The sequence below is a fragment of the Erinaceus europaeus genome, chromosome 7 (genome assembly GCF_950295315.1).
Source record: "Erinaceus europaeus chromosome 7, mEriEur2.1, whole genome shotgun sequence".
In the NCBI taxonomy this organism is placed as follows: domain Eukaryota; kingdom Metazoa; phylum Chordata; class Mammalia; order Eulipotyphla; family Erinaceidae; genus Erinaceus; species Erinaceus europaeus.
Genome location: NC_080168.1, coordinates 95,588,615 through 95,612,171, shown reverse-complemented (window position 1 = coordinate 95,612,171; position 23,557 = coordinate 95,588,615). Strand labels below are relative to the sequence as shown.

General features: G+C 38.6%; 1 protein-coding gene across 2 annotated transcripts in view; it reads left to right on the top strand.

The window, feature by feature from the left end:
• The window catches only part of NUP107 (nucleoporin 107), a 52,560-nt gene that overhangs the window by 26,953 nt on the left and 2,050 nt on the right, over window positions 1–23,557 (top strand). For both annotated transcript variants that reach the window (XM_007528407.3, XM_060194961.1), the window contains exons 9-26: window positions 267–338; window positions 2,119–2,207; window positions 4,609–4,687; window positions 5,610–5,723; window positions 7,323–7,413; window positions 9,419–9,495; window positions 9,899–9,958; window positions 11,636–11,781; window positions 11,903–11,951; window positions 15,477–15,546; window positions 15,923–16,041; window positions 17,186–17,224; window positions 18,021–18,171; window positions 18,597–18,709; window positions 19,736–19,838; window positions 20,663–20,823; window positions 21,501–21,626; window positions 23,024–23,137. In XM_007528407.3, coding sequence (XP_007528469.1) covers window positions 267–338; window positions 2,119–2,207; window positions 4,609–4,687; window positions 5,610–5,723; window positions 7,323–7,413; window positions 9,419–9,495; window positions 9,899–9,958; window positions 11,636–11,781; window positions 11,903–11,951; window positions 15,477–15,546; window positions 15,923–16,041; window positions 17,186–17,224; window positions 18,021–18,171; window positions 18,597–18,709; window positions 19,736–19,838; window positions 20,663–20,823; window positions 21,501–21,626; window positions 23,024–23,137 — 1,773 coding nt within the window. The remainder of the gene's footprint in view (window positions 1–266; window positions 339–2,118; window positions 2,208–4,608; window positions 4,688–5,609; window positions 5,724–7,322; window positions 7,414–9,418; window positions 9,496–9,898; window positions 9,959–11,635; window positions 11,782–11,902; window positions 11,952–15,476; window positions 15,547–15,922; window positions 16,042–17,185; window positions 17,225–18,020; window positions 18,172–18,596; window positions 18,710–19,735; window positions 19,839–20,662; window positions 20,824–21,500; window positions 21,627–23,023; window positions 23,138–23,557) is intronic.

The following is a 23,557-nucleotide window of genomic DNA, read 5'->3' as shown; positions in this document are numbered from 1 at the left end:
AGTATAGAGAGTAAAAAACTTGGGCCATGGAGGCTATTAGACATTATTGCCCATGTGTGAGGGTCTTACTCATTTTCAGTGCCATATTAAAAAAAGTTGCAGAGTTCATATTCTACAGCAAACAACAATAATAATTTTTAAAATAAGTATCCTAGATAAATAGTTATGCATGGTTAAATATGATTATTTCAAATTAACCTTTACTTTGCTATTGAAATAATATTCTTAGTACATCTTCTTTCCTTTATTTTAAATATATATATTAGGCTCTGAATGCCAGTGAAAAAACAGTTGTGGAAGCTTTATTTCAGAAGGATTCACTTGTTCGACAAAGTCAGGTAATGACTAGAATCTTAAAGTACGTAGAAAAAGGATAAGTGGCTTATAAAGAGTTTATTTTCTTCACTTCAAACATCGTTGATTTTTGTTCTTTTTTATTTAAAGTTGAAAGGGAGCTTTTAATTTTACTAAATTAATTACATGTAATTAATAGCCACATCATTTGATTTGCAAATAATAGCCCTTAAAGAATGTTTCACTCTTACTATAGTTGTATATAATCCTCGGTACCACAATATTCCAGAACTATGTAGCTCTGCTTTGCTCAAAAAAAAGAACAAAGTATTACCCATCAGTTAAGCAACCTCAACAATACTCTTTGAAAACCCTAAAATATTAAAACTTAAAATAATGGTTGAAAAAAATGATGCTTGGTATTTTTATTTATTTTTTAATTAATTTATATAATTTTTATTTGTAAAATGGAAATATTGACAAAACCATAGGATAAGAGGGGTACAATTCCACATAGTTCCCATCACCAGAATTCCATATCCCATCCCCTCCCTTGATAGCTTTCCTATTCTTTATCCCTCTGGGAGTATGAACCCAGGGTCATTATGGGGTGCAGAGGGTGCAAGGTCTGGCTTCTGTAATGGCTTCTCCGCTGAACATGGGCGTTGGTAGGTCGATCCATACTCCAAGCCTGTCTCTTTGTCTAGTGGGGCATGGGTCTGGGGAGGCAGGGTTCCAGGACACATTGGTGTGTCCTCTGGCCAGTGAAGTCAGGTTGACATCATGGTAGCATCTGAAACCTGGTGGCTAAAAAGGAGTTAACATATAAAGCACCCCAGACAACAACTTAGATCCACCTGCATATCAGATGTCAGGCTCAGGAAAAAACTAGCATAGTCATGGGCCCTTTGGAATATAACTAAAATAGGCCTACTAGCTATCTTCAAAACAGAGACCCAAATCTTCATCTGCAATATTCCAGGCTTTAGGTTCATGATTAGTCAACAATTTGTTTGTCTTTATATGTTAACTCTTCTTTCAGCCACCTGGTTCCAAATGCTATCATGATGCCAACCTGACTTCCCTGGGCAGATGACCCCACCAATGTGTCCTGGATCCCCACTTCCCCATAGCCCCGCTGCACTAGGGAAAGAGAGAGATAGGCTGGGAGTATGAATTGACCAGTCAACACCCATGTTCAGCAGGGAAACAATTACAGAAGCCAGACCTTCCACCTTCTGCACCCCATATGATCCTGGGCCCATACTCCCAGAGGGTTAAAAATAGGAAAGTGGGAGTTGTAGTGCAGCGGGTGAAGCGCAGGTGCCACAAAGCACAAGGACCAGCATAAGGATCCCGGTTTGAGCCCTGGCTCCCCACCTGCAGGGGAGTTGCTTCACAAGCGGTGAAGCAAGTCTGCAGGTGTCTTTCTTTCCCCCTCTCTGTCTTCCTCTCCTCTCTCCATTTCTTTCTGTCCTATCCAACAACAATGACAACAGTAATAACTACAACAATAAAACAACAAGGGCAGCACAAGGGTATAAATAAATATTTTTTAAAAATAGAGCTATCGGGAGGGGATGGACATGTAGGTCTGGTGGTGGGAACTGTGTGGAGTTGTATCCCTCTTATCCTATGGTTTTGTCAGTGCTTCCTTTTTACAAATAAATTTTTTTTTAAAAGATATAAAGCAGAACAATTTGTTGACTAATGCTTGGTATTTTAAAATCAAGAACTTTTCCTGAATTAAGCGTAATAGTATTACTTCAAATAAATACTAGCAAATTTTAAACATAAACTTTTTTTTTTTTTTTAATTTCCTAGCTCGTGGTAGATTGGTTAGAGAGCATTGCCAAAGATGAAATTGGAGATTTTTCGGATAATATTGAGTTTTATGCAAAATCAGTCTATTGGTAAGTCATTAAACTTTTGTACTTGAAGGCACTTAATATTGATTTTGTTTATTCATCCCTTAACAAACATTTGTGTTCTTGCTACTTCTTCAGTATATGAACAAAATAAACAAACAAAAAAAACTACCTTTGTGGGATTTATAATTGTTTAAGATGTATAAAAATGTATATTATTGGTAGTTGGGCAGTAGTGCTGTAGTTTAAGTGCACGTGGCGCAAAGTGCAAGGACCGGCATAAGCATCCGGGTTCAAGCCCCCAGGTCCCCACCTGCAGGGGAGTCGCTTCACAGGTTGTGAAGCAGGTCTTTCTCTCCCCTTCTCTGTCTTCCCCTCCTCTCTCCATTTCTCTCGGTGCTAGGATCCCGGTTTGAGCCCCTGGCTCCCCACTTGCAGGGGGGTCTCTTCACAAGTAGTGAAGCAGGTCTGAAGGTGTCGTCTTTCTCTTCCCCTCTCTGCCTTCCCCTCCTCTCTCGATTTCTCTCTGTCCTATCCAACAATAACAAGAGCAACAAAATGGGAAAAAAGGCCTCCAAGAGCAGTGGATTTGTAATGTAGGCACCGAGCTCCAGTTACAACCGTGAAGACAAAAAAAGAAAAAAGAAATAGAAAGTGGGTGGAGGGTAGATAGCATAATGATTTTGCAAACATCCTCTCATACCTGAGGTTCCAGAGTTCCAGGTTCAGTCCTGTCCCGCCACTCCCCCCCCATACACACACCACCACAAGCCATAGCTAAACAGTGCTCTGGTCAAAATAATAATAATAATAATTGTTAGTGCATTGCACCAAAGTAAAAGACTTTGGGGTGGGGGGGGTTACAGGTCCTGAAAAAGGATAACAGGACCTGGTGGGGATTGTATTATGTGTAAAACTGAGAAATGTTATCCATGTACAAACTATTATATTTACTGTCGACTGTAAAACAATCCCCCAATAAAGAAATGTAAAAAAATAATAATAAATAAGTAAATAAAAATGAAATGCACTAAAATATTTTTACTAAATCAAAAGTTAAAAAGAGGGTGTCAGGCGGTGGCGCAGAGGGTTAAGCGCATGTGGTGCAAAGCGCTGGGACCGGCGTAAGAATTTTGGTTCAAGCTCCCAGCTGCCCACCTGCAGGGGAGTCCCTTCACAGGCAGTGAAGCAGGTCTGCAGGTGTCTATCTTTCTCTCCCCCTCTCTGTCTTCCCCTCCTCTCTCCATTTCTCTCTGTCCTATCCAACAACGAACAACATCAACAATGGCAATAATAATGACCATAACGAGGCTACAACAAAAAGGGGAAAAAAATGGCCTCCAGGAGCGGTGGATTCATGGTGCAGGCACTGAGCCCAGCAATAACCCTGGAGGAAAGAAAAAAAGTTAAAAAGATAAAAATTAAACAAAAATCCACTTTCACAGAAAAGGATGATCTCTTAGAATATTTATGCATTGGAGCTTATTTGGTGAGATTGTAACAAAAACTACAAATTGCCTATTGAGTTTTTACTTTCTTTTTCTGATTTTCACTTGTTTTAGTTATTTTTTTTTAATTTTGCCTCCAGGGTTATTGCTGGGGCTTAGTGCCTACACTGTGAATCCACTGCTCCTGGAGGCCTTTTTTTTTCCCCTTTGTTGCCCTTGTTGTAGCCTTGTTATGGTTATTATTGTTGTTGTTGATGTCATTCATTGTTGGATAGGACAGAGAGAAATGGAGAGAGGAGGGGGAGAGAAAGATAGACACCTGCAGACCTGCTTCACTGCCTGTGAAGGGACTTACCTGCAGGTGGGGAGCCTCCTTCGCTTTGCACCATGTTCACATAACCCCCTGCGCTACTGCCCAACCCCCATTTATTTCATTTTATACATAAACCTATCAGAATCATTCCTTGGAAAAAAAAGGGGGGGGCTGGGCAGTAGCACACTAGGTTAAGCACACATAGTATAAAGCGCAAGAGTGGGCTTAAGGATCCAGGTTTGAGGCCCCTGGCTCCCTATGTATGGGGGTAGTGTGTGTGTGTGTGTGTGGGGGGTCGCTTCACAAGCAGTGAAGCAGGTCTACAGGTGTCTGTCTTTCCCTCTCTGTCTTCTCCCAATTTCTCTATGACCTATCCAATAACAAGAACAGTGGAGGGGGGGGAATGGCCGTCAGGAGCACTGGATTCATAGTGCAGAACAGTGATAACCCTGGAGGCAAAAAACAAACAAAAACCCCACCAAAATACTGTTTTTGATAGCTGCCCAGGGAGATGATGTAGTAGAGAAAGTATTGGACCCTTAAGCATGAGGTCCTGAGTTCAGTCCCTGTCGGTCCATATGCCAGAGTACTACTCTGGCTCTCCCTCTTTCCCGTAAGCAATTTTATTTTTTTAAAAAAACACCATTTATATTTTTAACATTTCTTTTTGTGCTTTTTCTTTCAGGGAAAATACTCTGCATAGCTTGAAACAGCGGCAACTGTCTTCTTATTTCGGAAGTTCCCGTCCTCTAGTCACCCAATTGGTAAGTGTTTGAAATGAAGATTGTCTTCAAAATGAAGTGAACGTTTTGTTAGTTTGGTTTTGGTTTTGGTCTATCACCACAAGGGGTTTCAATGATCCTAACTAACTTTTTCAGATAAAAAGAAAGCAATAGGTCTAGGGTGATAGCGTTAGTGTTTATGCAAAAAACTTTCATGCTTTCAGGCTTTGAGGTCTCAAGTTCAATCCCTGGCATTCTACTGTATGCCAAAATGAAACAGTGCTTTCAATTAAATGAAGTGGGGGGGAGGAAAAGATAGCAAAGTTAGATAGATAGCTGCCTCCAGTGGGGTCTGGACTCAGACTTGGAGCATGCACATGACAAAGTAGGCACAGTTCCCTACTATCCAGGTGAACTGTCTTGCTGGCCCTAGGTGATTTTTTTTAAATAATTTCTTTATTGGGGAATTAATGTTTTATAGTCAATAGTAAATGCAATAGTTTGTACATGCATAACATTTCACATTTTTTCATTTAACAATGCAACCCCCACTAAGTCCTCTGTCATCCTTTTCCAGGACCTGTACTTTTTTTTTTTTAAGGCTGAGAACTTTTATTGTCCTTGTTTTAATTTCCTGAAAACTTATGCATACTATTTAACTAAAACTACTAAGTTGTGTTTAAATTTGATGGAATGTGTCTGAACATATCCATGACCTTTGAATTGTAAGAGGAAGTATACAAAGTGTCCTTGACTTGCCCAGAATTTAAAAAACAAAACAAAAAAATATTTTAAAGAGAAAAGAGACTGAGAATGCAGTATCAGGGAACAAACCCAGGGTCTCATGCATGCAAACCCTATATCTTACTGCTAAGCCACTTCATGACCACTCTTGAAGTTTGAAATGTATATGTGTATAAATGACTTAATAGTTAATGTTTTCTGGTTTTGATTTCAAAATCAGGATCCTGATGCTCCCATAAGACAGAAGATGCCCCTGGATGACCTGGACAGAGAAGATGAAGTCAGATTACTCAAATATCTTTTCACTCTAATTCGTGGTGGAATGACAGATGAGGTGAAAACCATGAATATCCTGCTTGTCCTGTTGCAAAAAATCAGACTCTTTAAGGTGGAAGGGATCGTTGTGACCACATGGTATACCCCTATGTAGTCATCTCTTGCAGTATTCCTTGTTCTAACATTTCTAGGGCTAAGAAATACATTGCTTCAGAAAGTAGTATACTCTCACTTGCACAGCTCTAATAGAAAACGCCACAGGAAATTAAGTTTGTCTCACTATATATTGCACTGTTTGCCCTAGGCATATTCTTCATTATTTCTAGTTCTGATATTTAATAGTCAACAATAAATCTGACCTTAATTGCTCTTTTAAGTGCTCCTATTTAGGCATTTGAAGACTGATAGCCCTCAATTTTTTTAATGTTTTATTATCTTTTTTAATATATTTATTTATTTTCCATTTTGTTGCCTTTATTGTTTAACATTGTTGTGGTTATTGATATCGTTGTTGTTGGATAGGACAGAGAGAAATGGAGAGAGGAGGGGAAGACAGAGATGGGGAGAGAAAGACAGACACCTGCAGACCTGCTTCACTGCTTGTGAAACTACTCCCCTGCAGATGGGGAGCCGGGGGCTCAAACCAGGATCCTTAGGCTGGTCCTTGTACTTTGCGCCACCGCCCAAGTCCCAATGTTTTATTATCTTTATTGATAGAGACAGCCAGGAATTGAGAGTGACAGGGGAAATAGAGAGGGAGAGACAGAGAGACACCCGCAGCACTGTTTCACCACTTGAGAAGCTTTCCCCTGTAGGTAGAGACAGGGAGCTTGAACCTGAGTCCTTGTACACTGATGTGTGCGTTTAACCAGGTGTGCCACCACACGGCCCCCCAAGGTTCTTCCTTTTAACCTTCTTTAAAATAGAGTCTCCTTTGTGACAGTTAAGATTTTTCTTAAGGTCTTAAGAAGTATCACTTTGCTACTAAGTATTTAGAAATATGTTTAACATGCATATGGTGGTAAAGTTCAATAGTTTTCTGCATCATCCTTTGTCATAAATTATCCACTTCTTTTTATATTGCTTATACTTTTCTATAAAGCACAAATACTTTCCTTGAGGATTTTGCAAGTTCAGTTCAATACCAGTACAGCAAAGAGCCTCCTGAATTTTTGGCTTCCAGGTACATGTACGGGCTATATTTACAGATAGTGTAGTCTCTTAAGTATGCAATAATATTACATCTAAAATAGTTTTACTTTGATTATGATATAGAGACACAAAATGAGCAGATGCTATTGGAAAAAAATAGTGCAGGTAGGCTTGTGACCTGATTGCCATAGAGTTTTTAATATTTCTTCATTTACTGGATAGAGACATAAATTAAGAAGGAAGCGGTAGGGAGAAAGAGATACCTGTAGCCCTACTTCCATCACTCCACTCATGAAGCCTCCTCTCTGCAGGTGGGGACTGGGAGGTTGAACCTGGGCTCTTGCACATAGTAACATGCACTCAGCTGAGTGTTCCACCGCTCAGACCGCCATAGACTTTAAAATTTTTAAGAAATGCAATATTCACAAATCACAATAAAGTGAAAGCATGTAAGATGAGGTGTACCTGTGCCGCTATGATTGATCACTCTTTCTTATATCTAAAGGCACAGAGACTCTGTAAACGTTGCGGTCAGGCATGGAGAGCAGCAACACTTGAAGGCTGGAAACTATATCACGACCCTAATGTTAACAGAGGTATTTCAGCAGATTTCACTCAAGGAGTTGGGGATATGTTTACCTCAAAATGCCAATCTTTGTGAAATACAGTTTATATTTTTTTCTCCTCTGTAAATAAATAATTGAAATAAGGGGGGCTTACAGGGTGAGGGAGGCATGTGTGTAAAGATTTATTTATGAGAACCAGAGAGCATCATTCTGGCACATGTGATGTCAGGGATTGAATAAAGGACGTCATGTTTATTTACTGTCGATGGTAAAACATTAATGCCCCAATAAAGAAATATTTAGTGGTCTGGGAGGTGGCACAATGGATAAAGCATCGAACTCTCAAGCAAGAGGTCCTGAGTTCAATCCCCAGCAGCACATATGCCAGAGTGATGTCTGATTCATTCTCTCTCTCCTCCTATCTTTCTCATGAATAAGTAAAATCTTTAAAAAAAAAAAAGAAAGAAATATTTTTAAAAAGGACCTCTCACATGGCGCAAAGTGCAAGGACCGGTATAAGGATCCTGGTTTGAGCCCCTGGCTCCCCATCTGCAGGGGGTTCGCTTCAGAGGTGGTGAAGCAGGTCTGCAGGTGTCTGTCTATCTTTCTCTCCCCCTCTGTCTTCCCCTCCTCTCTCCATTTCTCTCTGTCCGATCTAACAACGATGACATCAATAACAACAATAACTACAACAATAATTAAAAAGGGCAAAAGGGAGAATAAATAAAAGTATTTTTTAAAAAAAAAGGACATCATGTTTAAGAGTTAAGACTTGGGAGTCGGGCTGTAGCGCAGCGGGTTAAGCGCAGGTGGCGCAAAGCACAAGGACCAGCATAGGGATCCCGGTTCGAACCCCGGCTCCCCGCCTGCAGGGTAGTCGCTTCACAGGCGGTGAAGCAGGTCTGCAGGTGTCTTTCTCTCCTCCTCTCTGTCTTCCCCTCCTCTCTCCATTTCTCTCTGTCCTATCCAACAATGACAACAACAATAATAACTACAACAATAAAACAAGGGCAACAAAAGGGAATAAATAAATAAAATAAATATTAAAAAAAAATTAAAAAAAAAAAAAGAGTTAAGACTTATCTACTATTCCTCCTTCGACACCAGGGCTATTGTTGGGACTCTATGCCTAAGTGAGTCAACTGCTCCTGGTGAGCCCTCTGCTCCCCCTTTAGATAGAAGGTGAGAGAAGAACTATGCCAAAGCACTGCTTCACTGCTTGTGAAGCTTCCCCTTTATACTCTGCTCCCCTGTGATGACTGGGGACCAGAACCTGCGTTCTGGTTCATGGTACATTGGACAGGCTCCAAGGTCATGGGTTCAGTCCCCAGCACCACCATAAATCAGAGCTGGTCAGTGCTCTGATTTTTCTCTCTGTATCTCTCTTATTAAAATAAAATAAAAAAATTAAAGAAAAGTGTGGTCCTGGAAGTGGTGCAGTGGATAAAAATTGGGTTCTCAAGCAGGAGGTCCCAAGTTCAATACCTGGCAGTACATGTACCAGAGTGATAATCTGTTTCTCTCTTATTAATAAATAAAATCTTAAAAAAAAAAAAAAAAAGATAGGGAGTCGGGCTGTAGCGCAGCAGGTTAAGCGCAGGTGGCGCAAAGCACAAGGACCGGCATAAGGATCCCGGTTCGAACCCCGGCTCCCCACCTGCAGGGGAATCACTTCACAGGCGGTGAAGCAGGTCTGCAGGTGTCTGTCTTTCTCTCCTCCTCTCTGTCTTCCCCTCCTCTCTCCATTTTTCTCTGTCCTATCCAACAACGACAACAACAATAATAACTACAACAATAAAACAACAAGGGCAATAAAAGGGAATAAATAAATAAATATTTTAAAAAATTTTTTTAATTAAAAAAAAAAGATAAAGGCAGGAAGGACTTATTTATTTTGTGAGAGAAAACCTGAGTACTTCTCTGACATGTGAGGTGTCCAGGGTGGAACCTGTGACATAGCTTCTTGCATACAAACCCTATCCTGTCCTGCTGGGTCACCTCCCTGACTGCTAAATTTTATTTCTCTGTTTTATAGGAACTGAATTTGAACCTGTTGAAGGGAATCCATATAGGTGCATTTGGAAAATAAGTTGTTGGAGGATGGCAGAAGATGTATGATAAAATATTTCTTTTTAATCTAATTTAAAGTCTGCTGAAGGTGCTATGAAATGTTGATAGTAAAAGTCTTGTTTTTATAGAAATAAAATTCTTTTTATAGAAATACTAAGCATATTGAGGGATAGGAGTTGGGAGGTTTAACTCTAATCAGAATTATTCAGACACTGAGTACTAAGGATTAAACACTGATGTAAAGTAGAATAAGGGAACAATGTATAAGGGAAGTACCAAATGAATTTTAAGAAAAAACATTGGCCTTAGACTGACTTCCCACAAGAGAAATTGAAGAACTTTAAAGAAATTAAAAGTAGAATTTGGGTTATAGGGAATGAAATGAATGGAATGGACAGAAAACTTAGATACTAAGAAAAATATTTCAAATCCACTTTTGTTTCAGGAGCTTTTCAACAAGTATGAAAGAGCAATCTATGCAGCTTTAAGTGGGAATCTGAAACAGGTATATAATCTTTTTTCTATGAAACAAGAAGCAAATACTTCTTCTTCTAGCGTTTGCCCTTCTTCCGTAGCCAGTCAACAGCGTCAGGTTGAGCCTGATGTAAAGTTTCGAGACCTCCTTTGAATCTGGAGAGGTGGCAGTCGTTGACTATGTGGGTCATAGTCTGTCTGGAGCCACAGGGGCAGTTCGGGTCATCTCTGGCTCCCCAGCGATGGAACATAGCGGCGCACCGGCCATGGCCTGTTCGATAGCGATTGAGGAGGGCCCAGTCATAACGAGCTAGGTCAAAGCCGGGTTGACGCTTGCAGGGGTCTGTGATGAGGTGTTTGTTCTTTACCTCAGCTGACTGCCAGCTCTGTTTCCAAGAGAGCAAATACTTAAAATATTCTAATAAGTTCTGGTGTTTAATTGAATATCTTAGAGCTTATAAACCTATGCTACTTTTTAAGAGTAGCAGTCAGAATCACAGAATAGTGACTTGAGCTACTTAATTGCATGTATCTCATATACCAAGGTTTATTTTATTTTATTTATCTTTGTTTATTGGATAAAGACAGCCAGAAATTACAAGGGAGATAGAGAAGGTAAAAGACAGAAACACACCTGCAGTCCTACATTACCACTTGTGAAGCTTTCCCCCTGCAGGTGGGAACAGGGGCCTCCAACCAAGGTCCTTGTACATTTTATCATGTGTGCTCAACCAGGTGTGCCACCACCCAGCCCCACCAATTTTTTTTAATACATGAAATCAGACTTTGCATTATTAGAATTGTAAATTTAATAACTGCAAGTTAATTGATGATATTTGGTGCCCGTAGTATTATCAGGAAATGTGCTATTAAGGTACAGCAAGTGGGCTATCATAACATAAATGTGTCACACATCTCACAGACTCCAGTACCCCCTGTATTTTAGCTATTTTCAGCTGCCTGAAACACCTATCTCTCCATCACCATTGGAAATTGGTGGGTAATGTAAACTTAGTCTAGAAAAAAATCTTTATAATTAATATTTAGAAGATGTGGGGGCCCAGGTGGTGGTGCACCTTGCGCACATGTTAAGAAGGACCAGGTTCAAGCCCCTACTCCCCCACCTGCAAGAGGAAAGCTTTGCCAGTGTCAGAGCAGGTCTGCAGGTATCTCTCTGTCTGTCCTACCCTCTCGGTTTCTGGCTGTTTTTATCCAATAATTAAGATAATTTTTTTAAAAATTAGAAAAATAAATAGGGAGTCGGGCGGTAGCGCAGCAGGTTAAGCCCACATGGCGCAAAGCACAAGGACCCGCGGAAGGATCCCAGTTCAAGCCTCCGGCTCCCCACCTGTAGGAGAGTCGCTTCACAATCGGTGAAGTAGGTCTGCAGGTGTCTGTCTTTCTTTCCTCCTCTTGTCTTCCCCTCCTCTCTCCTATCCAACAATGACAACAACAATAATAATTACAATAAAACAAGGGCAACAAATGGGAATAAATAGATAAATTTAAAAATAAAATAAAAACTTAAAGTGGTATATTAAAAAAGGTGTGGGTTGGAGGGGCAAGTTTGTTTGATAGGATATTGTACATTTCTCAATATCTTCTATAATTATAGTGAATTTGTACTCCATGTCAATGAATGTTAACTGTTTTTTCTTTTATCTTTTGTTCACTGTGTCTACTTGTTTGTTTTGGAATGGGGGAAAAGTTGCTTCCTGTCTGTGACACTTGGGAAGATACAGTGTGGGCCTACTTCCGGGTGATGGTGGACAGTCTAGTAGAGCAGGAGATCCGGACATCAGTAATATCCCTGGATAAAATGGAAGAACTCCCTAGAGACTATGTGGAGGCAAAGTGAGTTTGTTAGTTTCTAGCCGTGACGTTCTTTGTATCAGTAGATTGGCCTATGAAGTTGCTTTTTTTGTTTGTTTGTTTTTAATATTATGTTACCCTTTTCCTATTCTTTCCTTCCAAGTTGGACCTTAGAAAAAGTTTTCGAAGAACTCCAAGCTACTGATAAAAAGGTAAATCTTTTTTTAATCTTTTGTATATTTTTATTTATTTATAAAATGGAAATATTGACAAGACCACAGGATAAGAGGAGTAAATTCCCACCACCAGCGTTCCATATTCTATCTCCTCCCTTGAAAGCTTTCCTATTCTTTATCTCCCTCTGGAAGCATGGACCCAGGATCAAAAAGATAAATCTTAACACGAGTATTTCAGGATAACTGGAATAGGAAATAATCCAGCTATGAAAACCTGTATTCTTCTTTCCTCACCTGTTATCTAAATAAACACTGAAAGATTTATTTACTTACACATGAGTGAAAATTAATCAAATACTTAAATGAGGCATTATTTCTGTTTGATTATTTAGATTGATAGGCTTCTTTTTATTGTTGTTGTTGCCACTGGGACTTCATCACTCCAGGCTGACTTTTCAGATAGAGATACGGAGTGAAAGCTGCCATAGGTAGCCTGGTAGGTAGTGTAATGGATGAGGTGGTAGACTCTCAAGCAAGAGACCCTGAGTTCTATCCCTGGCAGCACATGTACCAGAGTGATATCTGGTTCTTTATTTCTTTCCTTTTGAAAAATTAAAGCAGTCTAATACCTTAAGGCAGTAAGTGTGTGTGTGGGTGGGAGTAAACAATAAGAAATGGCATTGCTTCAGAAAGTAGTATACTCTCATCTGCGCAACTCTAATAGAAAACTGTAAGTCAAATTTGGGGGCGGGGCAGAGGGACCCCTAGTTGAGTGTAGCATTACCATATGCAAGCCCCCAGTCCCCACCTGCATGGGGGAAGCTTCACAAGTAGTGAAGCAGTGCTGTAGGTGTCTGTCTTTCTCCCTCTTCATCCCCCCCTTCCCTCTCAGTTTTTCTGTTTGATCAAAAAAAATACAAATATTTTAAAAAAGCAAATTTGGGGGGTAGATAGCATAATGGTTATGCAAAGAGACTCTCGTGCCTGAGGCTTCAAAGTCCCAGGTTCAATTCCCCGCACCACAATAAGCCAGAGCTGTGCAGTGCTCTGGTGTTTCTGTGTCTTTCTCTCTCTGCATCTCTCTCAAAAATAAAATACTTTTAAAAAATTCAAATTTTGTCTCACTATATTAACTAGATATATCCCCATTATTTCTAGTTCTGTCCCCCCCCCCCATATTTATTAACTTGACATATATATATATAGAGAGAGAGATAAGAAATAGAGGAGAGTCAGGCAGTAGTGCACCGGGTTAAGCGCACGTGGCACAAAGCACAAGGACTGGAGTAAGGATCGAGGTTCGAGCCCCTGGCTCCTCACTTCCAGGGAGGTCGCTTCACAGGTGGTGAAGCAGGCCTGCAGGTGTCTGTCTTTCCCCTTTTCTGTCTTCCTGTCCTCTTTCAATTTCTCTTTGTCCTATCCAACAACATCAGTGGCAACAATAAAGGCAACAAAATATGTAAATAAATGAAATACTAAATAATTAAAAATTATAATAATAAAAAGAAATAGAGGAGAGTGACGTGCATCACTGTGACACGTACAGTGCCAGAAATTGAACTCCGGACTCCATGCTTCAGAGTCCAACACCTTATTCACTGCACCACTGCTTGGGCCACTTAAAGTTAATTTTTTTTCTTTTTTCTTTTTTGCCTCCAGGGTTATTGCGGGGCTCGGTGCCTGCATCACGAATCCACTGCTCCTGGAGGCCATTTTCTCCCTTTTTGTTACCCTGGTTGTTTTTACCATTGTTGTGGTTATTATTATCATTATTGATGTTGTCGTTGTTGGATAGGACAGAGAGAAATGGAAAGAGGGGAGGGGAAGACAGAGGGGGGGAGAGAAAGATAGACACCTGCAGACTTGCTTCACTGCCTGTGAAGTGACTCCTCTGCAGGTGGGGAGCCAGGGGCTCGAACCGGGATCCTGATGCCGGTCCTTGCGCTTTTTGCGCCACCGTCCGACCCCCTCACTTAAGGTGATTTTTAAAGTCGCTGTAAGTGTTCTTAAATGCTATGGAGTTGTAATATAGATCCTACTATATGGAAGATCTTAATATACAAGTAATTTATTTATTTATTATCAGAGCATTGTTCAGCTCTAATTTATGTTGAATCTGGGACCTTTGGTGCCTCAGGGATGAAAGGATTTTTTGCATAACCATTATGCTATCTTCCCCAAATGAGCTTTTTATTTCACATGGGAAAGGGTTTCTTATTGGGGCTGGGTGGTGGCACACCTGGTTGAGCATACGTGATATGCGCAGGGACCCAGGTTCAAGCCCCTGGTCCCCACCTGCAAGGGGAAAGCTTCACAAGTGAAACAGGGCTGCAGGTGTCTGTTTCTTTCCCTCTCTGTATCTCCCTTCCTCTTAACTCCTGGTTGTTTCTATCAAATAAATAAAGATAATTTAAAAATTATAAAAAGATAAGGGTGTCTTATATACTGAGCTGTCTGAAAAGTCATGATGTACTTTTGCATAGAAATTCTTAGAAAACTATGTCATGACTTTTCCAACAAACCAATAGATGTTATGGGAGTAATTTTCTATCTAAAAGAAAATAAAACTAGGGATCCCATCTTCACACTACAGAAGATTAAGGAAAGCCGTAAGTGGTGCAGCAATTCTGCTGGTGTCACTCTGTCTGTCTCCCTTCCTATCTCCCCTTACCCTCTCAGTTTCTGTCTCATCTAATAAATAAAGATAAATAATATATATTTTTTAAAAAGATAATACTAGCAACATTCACACAGATGAAATTGTTTTTACCTTATACTCTTTCAGAGATACTATTCAGTCAGTATTTGTAAGCATTGAATATATCCTGAAAGCAGTCTGCTCATATTTTTTTATTTCCTCAAGACTATTATTTCCTGATTTTTCTTTTCTTTTAAGATTTATTTGCTAGAGAAAGATAGAGGAAGGTAGGCAGAGAGAACCAGACTTATTTCTCTTTATTTATTTATTGAGATAGACATAGAGACAACCAGAAATCAAGAGGAAAGGGGGAGATAGTGAGGGAGAGAGACAGAGATACCTGCAGCACTATTTCACCACTTGCAAAGCTTTCCCCCAGTAGGTGGGGTCTAGGGACTCGAACTTGGGTCCTCTCACATTGTAACGTGCTCAACCAGGTGCACCACCCAGCCCAAAGCAGAATATCTCTGTAATATATGGAATGCTAAGGGTTAAGGACTTCATGCTTAAGAGTCTTAACACTTTAACCACTTACTACCTCACAGGCCCCACCCAAATTTCTCTTTATATGCACTTCTTCAAAGTGACATTTTTAGTTAGCTAGTGAGTTGTTTTTTTTTTGTTGTTGTTGTTGTTGTTTAAAGATTTTATTTATTTACGAGAAAGATAGGAGGAGAAAAAGAACCAGACACTGGTACATGTGAGAAAAAGAACCAGACTCTGGTACATGTGCTGTCGGGGATTGAACTCAGGACCTCATGCTTGAGAGTCCAGTGCCCTAGCCATAGCACCACCTCCTGGACCACAGCTAGTGAATTCTTAACAACTAGAAGACTTATGGAAAATGTAAACTTTTTTTTCAGAGAGTTCTGGAAGAGAATCAAGAACATTATCATGTAGTTCAAAAATTCCTTATCTTGGGAGACATTGATGGTAAGATACTATAGTTTTATTTTACTTTGTTAGAGTTCTTTGTTTTCTTACAGTAATTTTTTTTTCATCTTCTGATTTAGTGGTATGGGGTGGCAATTGTAGTAATTTTGTAAAAAGTTGAATCAAAACTGCATGTGACTTTTACCTTTTAGATCTTTTTATCATTATAAGTATTAGCCTCTTTTAGGTTTCTTATTTTAAAGCATTCCAATTACTTGACTGTTAGAAAGTTTTGATTTCATCCAGTTTGCTTTACATGTCTATTTAAAAAAAATCAACTTAATAGCACTGTACAAATGCAGTAAATAGTCTTGTTAGTATATTTTCCTCTTCTTTTGATTTTTATCTCTTTAATTTTTTCTTCGATGACATATAGGTTTGATGGATGAGTTCAGCAAATGGCTTTCCAAAAGTAGAAATAATCTACCTGGACACCTCCTCCGCTTCATGACTCACCTTATTTTGTTTTTCCGCACTCTGGGACTACAGACCAAAGTAAATAAAAATGAATTGTTTACTTTTCTTTCAAGGTTGATGCTATTTGCCTACCTGATGAGCAGAATACACTTTGATCAGTAAACACACTGCTGTACATTTTTTGTTATTTTCTAGGAATAGTAAAAAAGTGTATAACTTATCTAATGTCATATGGTCTCTCCATGATTACTCACTGTGGGTGACCTGTTAGGGTTCTAATCTATGTCTACAGAATGCTGATGGTTACCTCTTTGGGGTGTGTTTGGTAAATTCGAATCTCTACTCTTATCAGCAACCAACTCTAAATCAACTAGCTAAACAAAATAACAAGACTTAAGTTCTATGTGAAAAGTTGTTAAGCATAACTTAATATGAGGGAGAACCAGACCATCACTCTGGCACATGGGAAGTCCAACATTACACCCACTGTGCCACCTCCCAGGCATCTGTATTATTTTAACCTTTGGAAATTTTAACCTTTGTTTACTTTGTTCTGTTTCTTATTTTTTGAATGAGTGATAACATTGTGGTTAGAGTACATGTAGAAGGCAGAATGAGATAATAGTCAAAAGCTTGGGCTCTGGATTAAGAAACCTGGATTCACATCTTTACTCAGAAGCTCCTAGCTGTGTAATCCTAATAAATAAAAGCCTCGTAGGTCTTAGTTTCTTCTTTTGTAAAACATGAACAGTAACTACCATAAAGAATTAAGGCAGGGAGTCAGGCGGTAGCATAGCGGGTTAAGCGCACGTGGCGCAAAGCACAAGGACCTGCACAAGGATCCCAGTTCGAGCCCCCGGCTCCCCACCTGCAGGGAAGTCACTTCACAGGTGGTGAAGCAGGTCTGCAGGTGTCTGTCTTTCTCTCTCTCTCTCTGTCTTCCCCATCTCTCTCCATTTCTCTCTGTCCTATCCAACAACGACTACATCAATAACAACAACAATGAAAAACAACAAGGGCAACAAAAGGGAAAATAAATATAAAAAAAAGAATTAAGGCAATATTAGATCAAGCTGTACTTTCTAAGGTTTTAGCCTAATACAGTGTTTGTACTTAGTGCTAAGTAACTATTAAATTCTCTAAATCACTTAATAGAATTTTTATTAGACATACTTGGTGTAATTGTATTTTTAATTTAAATTTATCCTTTTTTCTTATGAAGGAAGAAGTTTCCATTGAAATTTTAAAAACATACATACAGGTAAACTGAAATCTCAACTCAATTTTCTTTTCCTTTTTCTTTTAAGTCTATTTTAATAAAAGAAAAAGTTAGAGTGATAATATGTTAATATCCAATGATGGATGGGAAAGGCATCAGAATTTCTAAAAAATGTTTAAATTAAGTACATTTGGAGGAATGAGGAATTCATGTTAAGTGAAATAAGTCAGAAGCAGAAGGATGAATATAGGATGATCTCACTCTCAGGCAGAAGTTGAAAAACAAGATCAGAAGAGAAAACACAAGTAGAAGCTGAACTGGAATTGGCATGTTGCACCAAAGTACAAGACACTGGGGTGGGTGGGTGGGTGGGAGAATACAGGTCCAAAAAGGATGGCAGAGGAGCTAGTAAGGGTTGTACTGTTATATGGAAAACTGGGAAATGTTATGCATGTACAAACTATTGTATTTACTGTTGAATATAAAACATGAATCCCCCAATAAAGACAATTTTTTAAATTTATTTTTATTTATTTTATTTATTTATGAGAAAGACAGGAGAGAAAGAACCAGACATCATTCTGGCACATGTGCTGCCGGGGATCAAACTCAGGACCTCATGCTTGAGAGTCCAAAGCTTTATCACTGCGCTACCTCCCGGACCACTAAAAACAATTTTTTAAAAAGTACATTTGGAGGGATTCAAATTATGTAGCAGTACAAACCCTTGTATATACGAATCTCTTAAAATACATTTGAAATCTTGACGTTTCTAAAGAGCACTGCTGATTCTAGAACTTTTTTATTTACATACGAGACCTTTTTTTCTGTTTTTCAGCTGTTAATAAATGAGAAACATTCAAATCTTATAGCATTTTATACTTGTCATTTGCCACAAGACCTAGCTGTTGCCCAATATGCACTTTTCTTGGAAGGGGTTACAGAGTTCGAGCAACGTCAACACTGCCTGGAGCTAGCTAAAGAAGCAGGTAAAAATGGTTTAGAACTTCATCTGTTAGAATTTATATAATGTTTATGCAATGAGACTCTCATCCTGAAGCTCCAAAGTCCCAGGTTCAGTTCCATACCACCATAAACTAGAGCTGAGCAGTGGTTAAATAAAATAAAACTATTTAAGAAAATGATCATTTTGATATTGGTAGCATTTATCCTTCTGGTATGAAATCCTATTTCCCTTGAGAAAAAAGACTAAAACTCTTAAAGAAATTCTTTTATAGGAATAAAACAACAAATTGTAACTCAATTCATGCAAATTATCTTAGGCATTTTCTCTTATGTTTTTGATTTGCAAATTTTAGAGAATTATTCTCCTAAATTTACCAAATCATTGTGACTGTTTTGGAAGTCTTAGTAAGAACAATTTTTGGCTTTGTGTCTTTAAACATTTCTTTAGATTTGGATATTGCAACTATAACAAAAACTGTCGTTGAGAATACTCGAAAGAAAGATAATGGTGAATTCAGTCATCATGACTTGGCTCCAGCTCTAGATACTGGCACTACTGAGGTAATCAAGGAGAGGGGGAAAACTGGGTTGTTTTTAATTATTAAAAACTCTTTGTGGGGATTTGGGCGGTAGAGCAGCCTGTTAAGCGCACGTGGCATGAAGCACAAGGAACAGCTAAGGATCCAGGTTCAAGCCCCTGGCTCCCTACCTGCAGGGGAGTCGCTTCATAGGCGGTGAAGCAGATCTGTAGGTGTCTATCTTTCTCTCCCCCTCTCTGTCTTCCCCTCCTCTCTCCATTTCTCTCTGTCCTATCCAAAAACTATGACATCAATAACTACAACAATAAAAAACAAGGACAACAAAAGGGAAAATAAAGAAAATTAAAAAACTGTGTTCTTTAGTGAATTTCTGCTTTAAAATATTATGACTTGTTTTTAAAGATTATTTTTGTCAGCCCAAATATTTTATTTTGTTTAAAATATTTATTTATATATATGAAAGTGAAGTTGAAAACCTAGAGCATCATTCTAGCCAGGATGAAACTCTAAACCGTATGTGTGCAAGTCCTCTGTTATACCCACTCAGCCACCTCAGTTAAAAAAAAAAACAAAAAACCTTTTAAATTATAAAAATCAGCCGTGAAATTAAGATCTTATGTAAGGGATTATTAGTAGCATGTTAAAGAAAGTCTCCTTAGTGGAAAAAATAACTTGAGCATTCGCTTATCAGATTATTAAGAGAGTTGATTACTTGTTCGTGCAGCTCACTTAATCATAGTTTCAGGAAATTTTATCTAGGGAAGAAAAAATAACACTTAAAGGAATCACATGATCAAATTACTGGGAAATAGAATAATTCCTGACCCTGTGTAAGTGTTTTCTACTTAACAGTGAGCTACTAAATGGAAATTAACTAAGTGAAGTTAGATATTTTGATAATTTTGTGTAAGTTGATGAAAACAATGATCACTAAGGATGTAAATGTAAAAAAGATATGTAGATAGATGTAAGTTACTTATACTGATTTGCACACTATCTTAGGGAGAAAAATCTATGTTTGTTTGTTTTTTTCTTTTTTAATGAATAGGAAGACCGTCTAAAGATTGATGTAATTGACTGGTTGGTCTTTGACCCAGCACAAAGGGCAGAAGCATTAAAACAAGGCAATGCAATAATGAGAAAATTCTTGGGTATGCTACATTTTCGTATTCCTTTTAAGTTTTAGTTCAAACCCATACATTCTAGGACTTTGTTTTCATTTATGTTTTTCTAACCTTCCCAATAGCAGGGGAATAAAACAGCTTTATATATCAAAGTTGGTATTATGAAACACAATATATTTAACCGTTAGTTTTGCTTGTGACCTCGAGGCTTTGATGAATGTAAATGCTTTTTTAAAGACAAGTAACTGCATTTTTGTGTCCTTATGATTTTTTTACTATCACTAAAAATTTAAAAGTCCAGCTATTGCTAGGCAGTGGCACACCTGGTTAAGTGCACACATTACAGTGCTCAAGGACCTGGGTTCAAGCTCCTGGTCCCCACAGGCAGGGGGAAAGCTTCATAAGCAGTGAAGGAGGGCTGCAGGTATCTTTCTGTTTCTCTTCCTTTCTAACTCCCACTCCCCTCTCAATTTCTCTGTCTCTAGCCAATTAAAAAAAAAGTCCAGCTATTAAAGTTCACCGGTATCTTTAGCCTTTAGATCTGACATGTTTGCACTTCACTATAGAAGTTGTAGACTTGGGGACTGGGTAGTAGCACACCTGGTTGAGTGCATGTATTACAATGGGTTTGAGCCCCAGCCCCCACCTGCAGGGGGAAAGCTTTGTGAGTGGTGAAGCAGGACTGCAGGTGTCTCTCTGTCTTTCTCCCTCTCTATCGCCCTCTTGATTTCTGGCTCTGTCTATCCAATAAATAAAGATAAAAAAAATAGAAAGTTGTAGAGTTTGACCTCCATAGCAATCATTACAAAGAAATGTATATATGTGTTGAAAAAATATATATCTTTTCACAGCATCAAAAAAGCATGAAGCTGCAAAAGAAGTATTTGTGAAAATTCCTCAGGATTCTATAGCAGAAATTTATAATCAGTGGGAGGAACAAGGAATGGATAGTCCACTTCCTGCTGAAGATGATAATGCCATCAGAGAACATTTATGCATTAGAGCTTATCTGGTGAGATTGTACAAATGTGCCTACTGTGGGTGTTTGTTTTTTTCTGATTCAGCTTGAGACTCTGAATTGTTTTCTCCATAAGTAGTGACTGATTCATTGCCTTACCTCCCTTGTGACTGTGGTACTGACTGTTCCTCAGAAACCGAAATCATGACTATATCTTCAGTAGCATAAGTCTCTAATCATCACTAACCCACTGGAACATCTCACATATAATGTGTGATACCTGAAACTCTAGTTTTCTTAAGATTTTTCAAACACTTGATTTGTTTTTAATATCAGAAACAAGATATTCTACATTTGTTACAACTGAAATAACAGCTCATGCATTCTAAATTAATTCATCACATAACGAAGTAATTACATTGGACTAGGTTCAAGGACTAAATCTGTATCATCCTTCCCCTTGGTAAGGAATTATTATTTATTAGTGAAAGGAAACAAACCAGAGCATCTAGGGGTCAAACTGGAGCCTTAGACATGGAGGTCTCGTCCTCTACCAGATGAACTGTCTCCCCAACTGTGCTTGTGGGTTTTGTCACTTGAGAAGATCTTTATCCACAATACTTGCTTGTACAAGAATATAAGTATCAATCAGTTTTGTATCTTAATGCTACAAAATAATTTCTAAGAACCAATTATCTAAACTTGCCTTTTTTTTTTCTTTTACATTTCAGGAAGCTCATGAAACCTTTAATGAGTGGTTTAAACATATGAATTCAGCTCCACAGAAACCAACTTTGATACCTCAAGCCACTTTTACTGAGAAAGTGGCTCATGAACACAAAGAAAAGAAATTTGAGGTATGTTTAATGTAAATTAAATATGTCTACTGCATATTTAAAATATATGTCATGGAGGGGAGGGAGGACAGCATAATGGTTATGCAAAAAAGACTTCCATGGTTGAGGGAAGTTCTAAAAGACTTAAGTTCAGAGAGTCGGGTGGTAGAGCAGTGGGTTAAGTGCACGTGGTGCAAAGCGCAAGGACCAATGTAAGGATTCCGGTTCGAGCCTCTGGATCCCCACATATAGGGGAGTTGCTTCACAAGCAGTGAAGCAGGTCTGTAGGTGTCTGCCTTTCTCTCCCCCTTTCTGTCTTCCCCTCCTCTCTCCATTTCTCTTTGTCCTATCCAATGATGACAACATCAATAACAATAATAGCTACAACAATAAAAGAAGGGCAATAAAAAGGGAATAAATATTTTTTAAAAAAAGACATAAAGGGCAACAAAAGGAAAAATAAATTAAAAAAGACATAAATTCAATCCCCCATACCATCATAAGCCAGAACTGGGCAGTGCTCTGGTTAGAATGAATGAATGAATGAATGAATGAATGAATGAATGAATGAATGAATGGTCCATGTTATATTTAAAGTGGACACTTCTTCAGAAATTATATTACTATCATAACAGTCATCTCTCTGTTAATGTTCTTCTATGTTTTTATTGGGGGATAATAGCTTACAGTAAGTACAGTTGTTGGTATATGTATAAAATTTCTCAGTTTTCTGAAAAACTCATCCTCAGCCTCTTCCTCTAACATCATGCACCAGGATCTGGAAGTGTTCCCGCCCATTCTAGTTTTAAAAAATGTCACCAGTTAATGATAAGATTTTTTAAGCTGCTATTATTATTATTATTTTACCAGAGCACTGCTCAGCTCTGGCTTATGGTGGTATGGCGGATTGAACCTGGGACTTTGGTGCCTTAGGCATGAGAATTCTCTTTACATAAGCATTATGCTATCTACCCCTGCCCTGATTGTTAAGATTTTTTTGTTTTACAAGTTATTGATCAAATAAAAGCATAGGATAGGAATATCTGTAATGCAACAGCCTTTGATACTGGAGAGCCCAGGATCGGTCCCTGGCACCACCATAAACCAGAGTGGAGCAGTACTTGTTTAAAAAAAAAGAAAAACTACAATGAGATTTACATTTACAAAGCTAACATTTCACTGTTTTATGTACCGACAGTCTGTTGATACTTGGTTTTACATTTGACAGACTAAAATACTAACTCCTTTAAATGATATAGCAAGGGTGGTGGTAGATAGCATAATGACTATGCAAAGAGACTCATGTCTGAGGCTCCACAAAGTCCCAGGTTCAGTCCCCCACATCACTATATACCAGTGTACTTTCCAAAATAAGATATGTTGGTTCTAGTCCATTGTACCTTATGTTTGCTTTGCAGATGGATTACAGTATTTGGAAAGGGCATTTGGATGCCCTAACTGCTGATGTGAAGGAGAAAATGTACAATGTCTTACTGTTTGTTGATGGAGGGTGGATGGTAGATGTTAGAGAGGTAAGCTATCTACATTACTTCTAAATAAAAACAAGAAAAATATGACCACTACCTCTTTTAAAATGGTTTTATCTCAGCACCTACAGACTTTAGGTAATACTTATAATTGAACATCTTGTAATTTCATTCAAAACTGGAAATGCTACCTACCAATGGGATGGTAATATCTGACTCCTGGATAAAACTGTTTCTTCAAATTTAATATATCTGTTCATTTTTTAATCTAATTTTTTAAATTGCTGGACCTAAAGTATTTAAACTACATAATAATGTTCTTCATTTCTTCCAGAATTCTAAAAAAAAATTATCCGAGTCCCTAATGGCTATACTGTAACATGCACTTATTGATTAACTTAGAAAGTCACCCCTAGGGAGTCGGGCAGTAAGTAGTGCAGCAGGTTAAGCACACGTGGCGCAAAG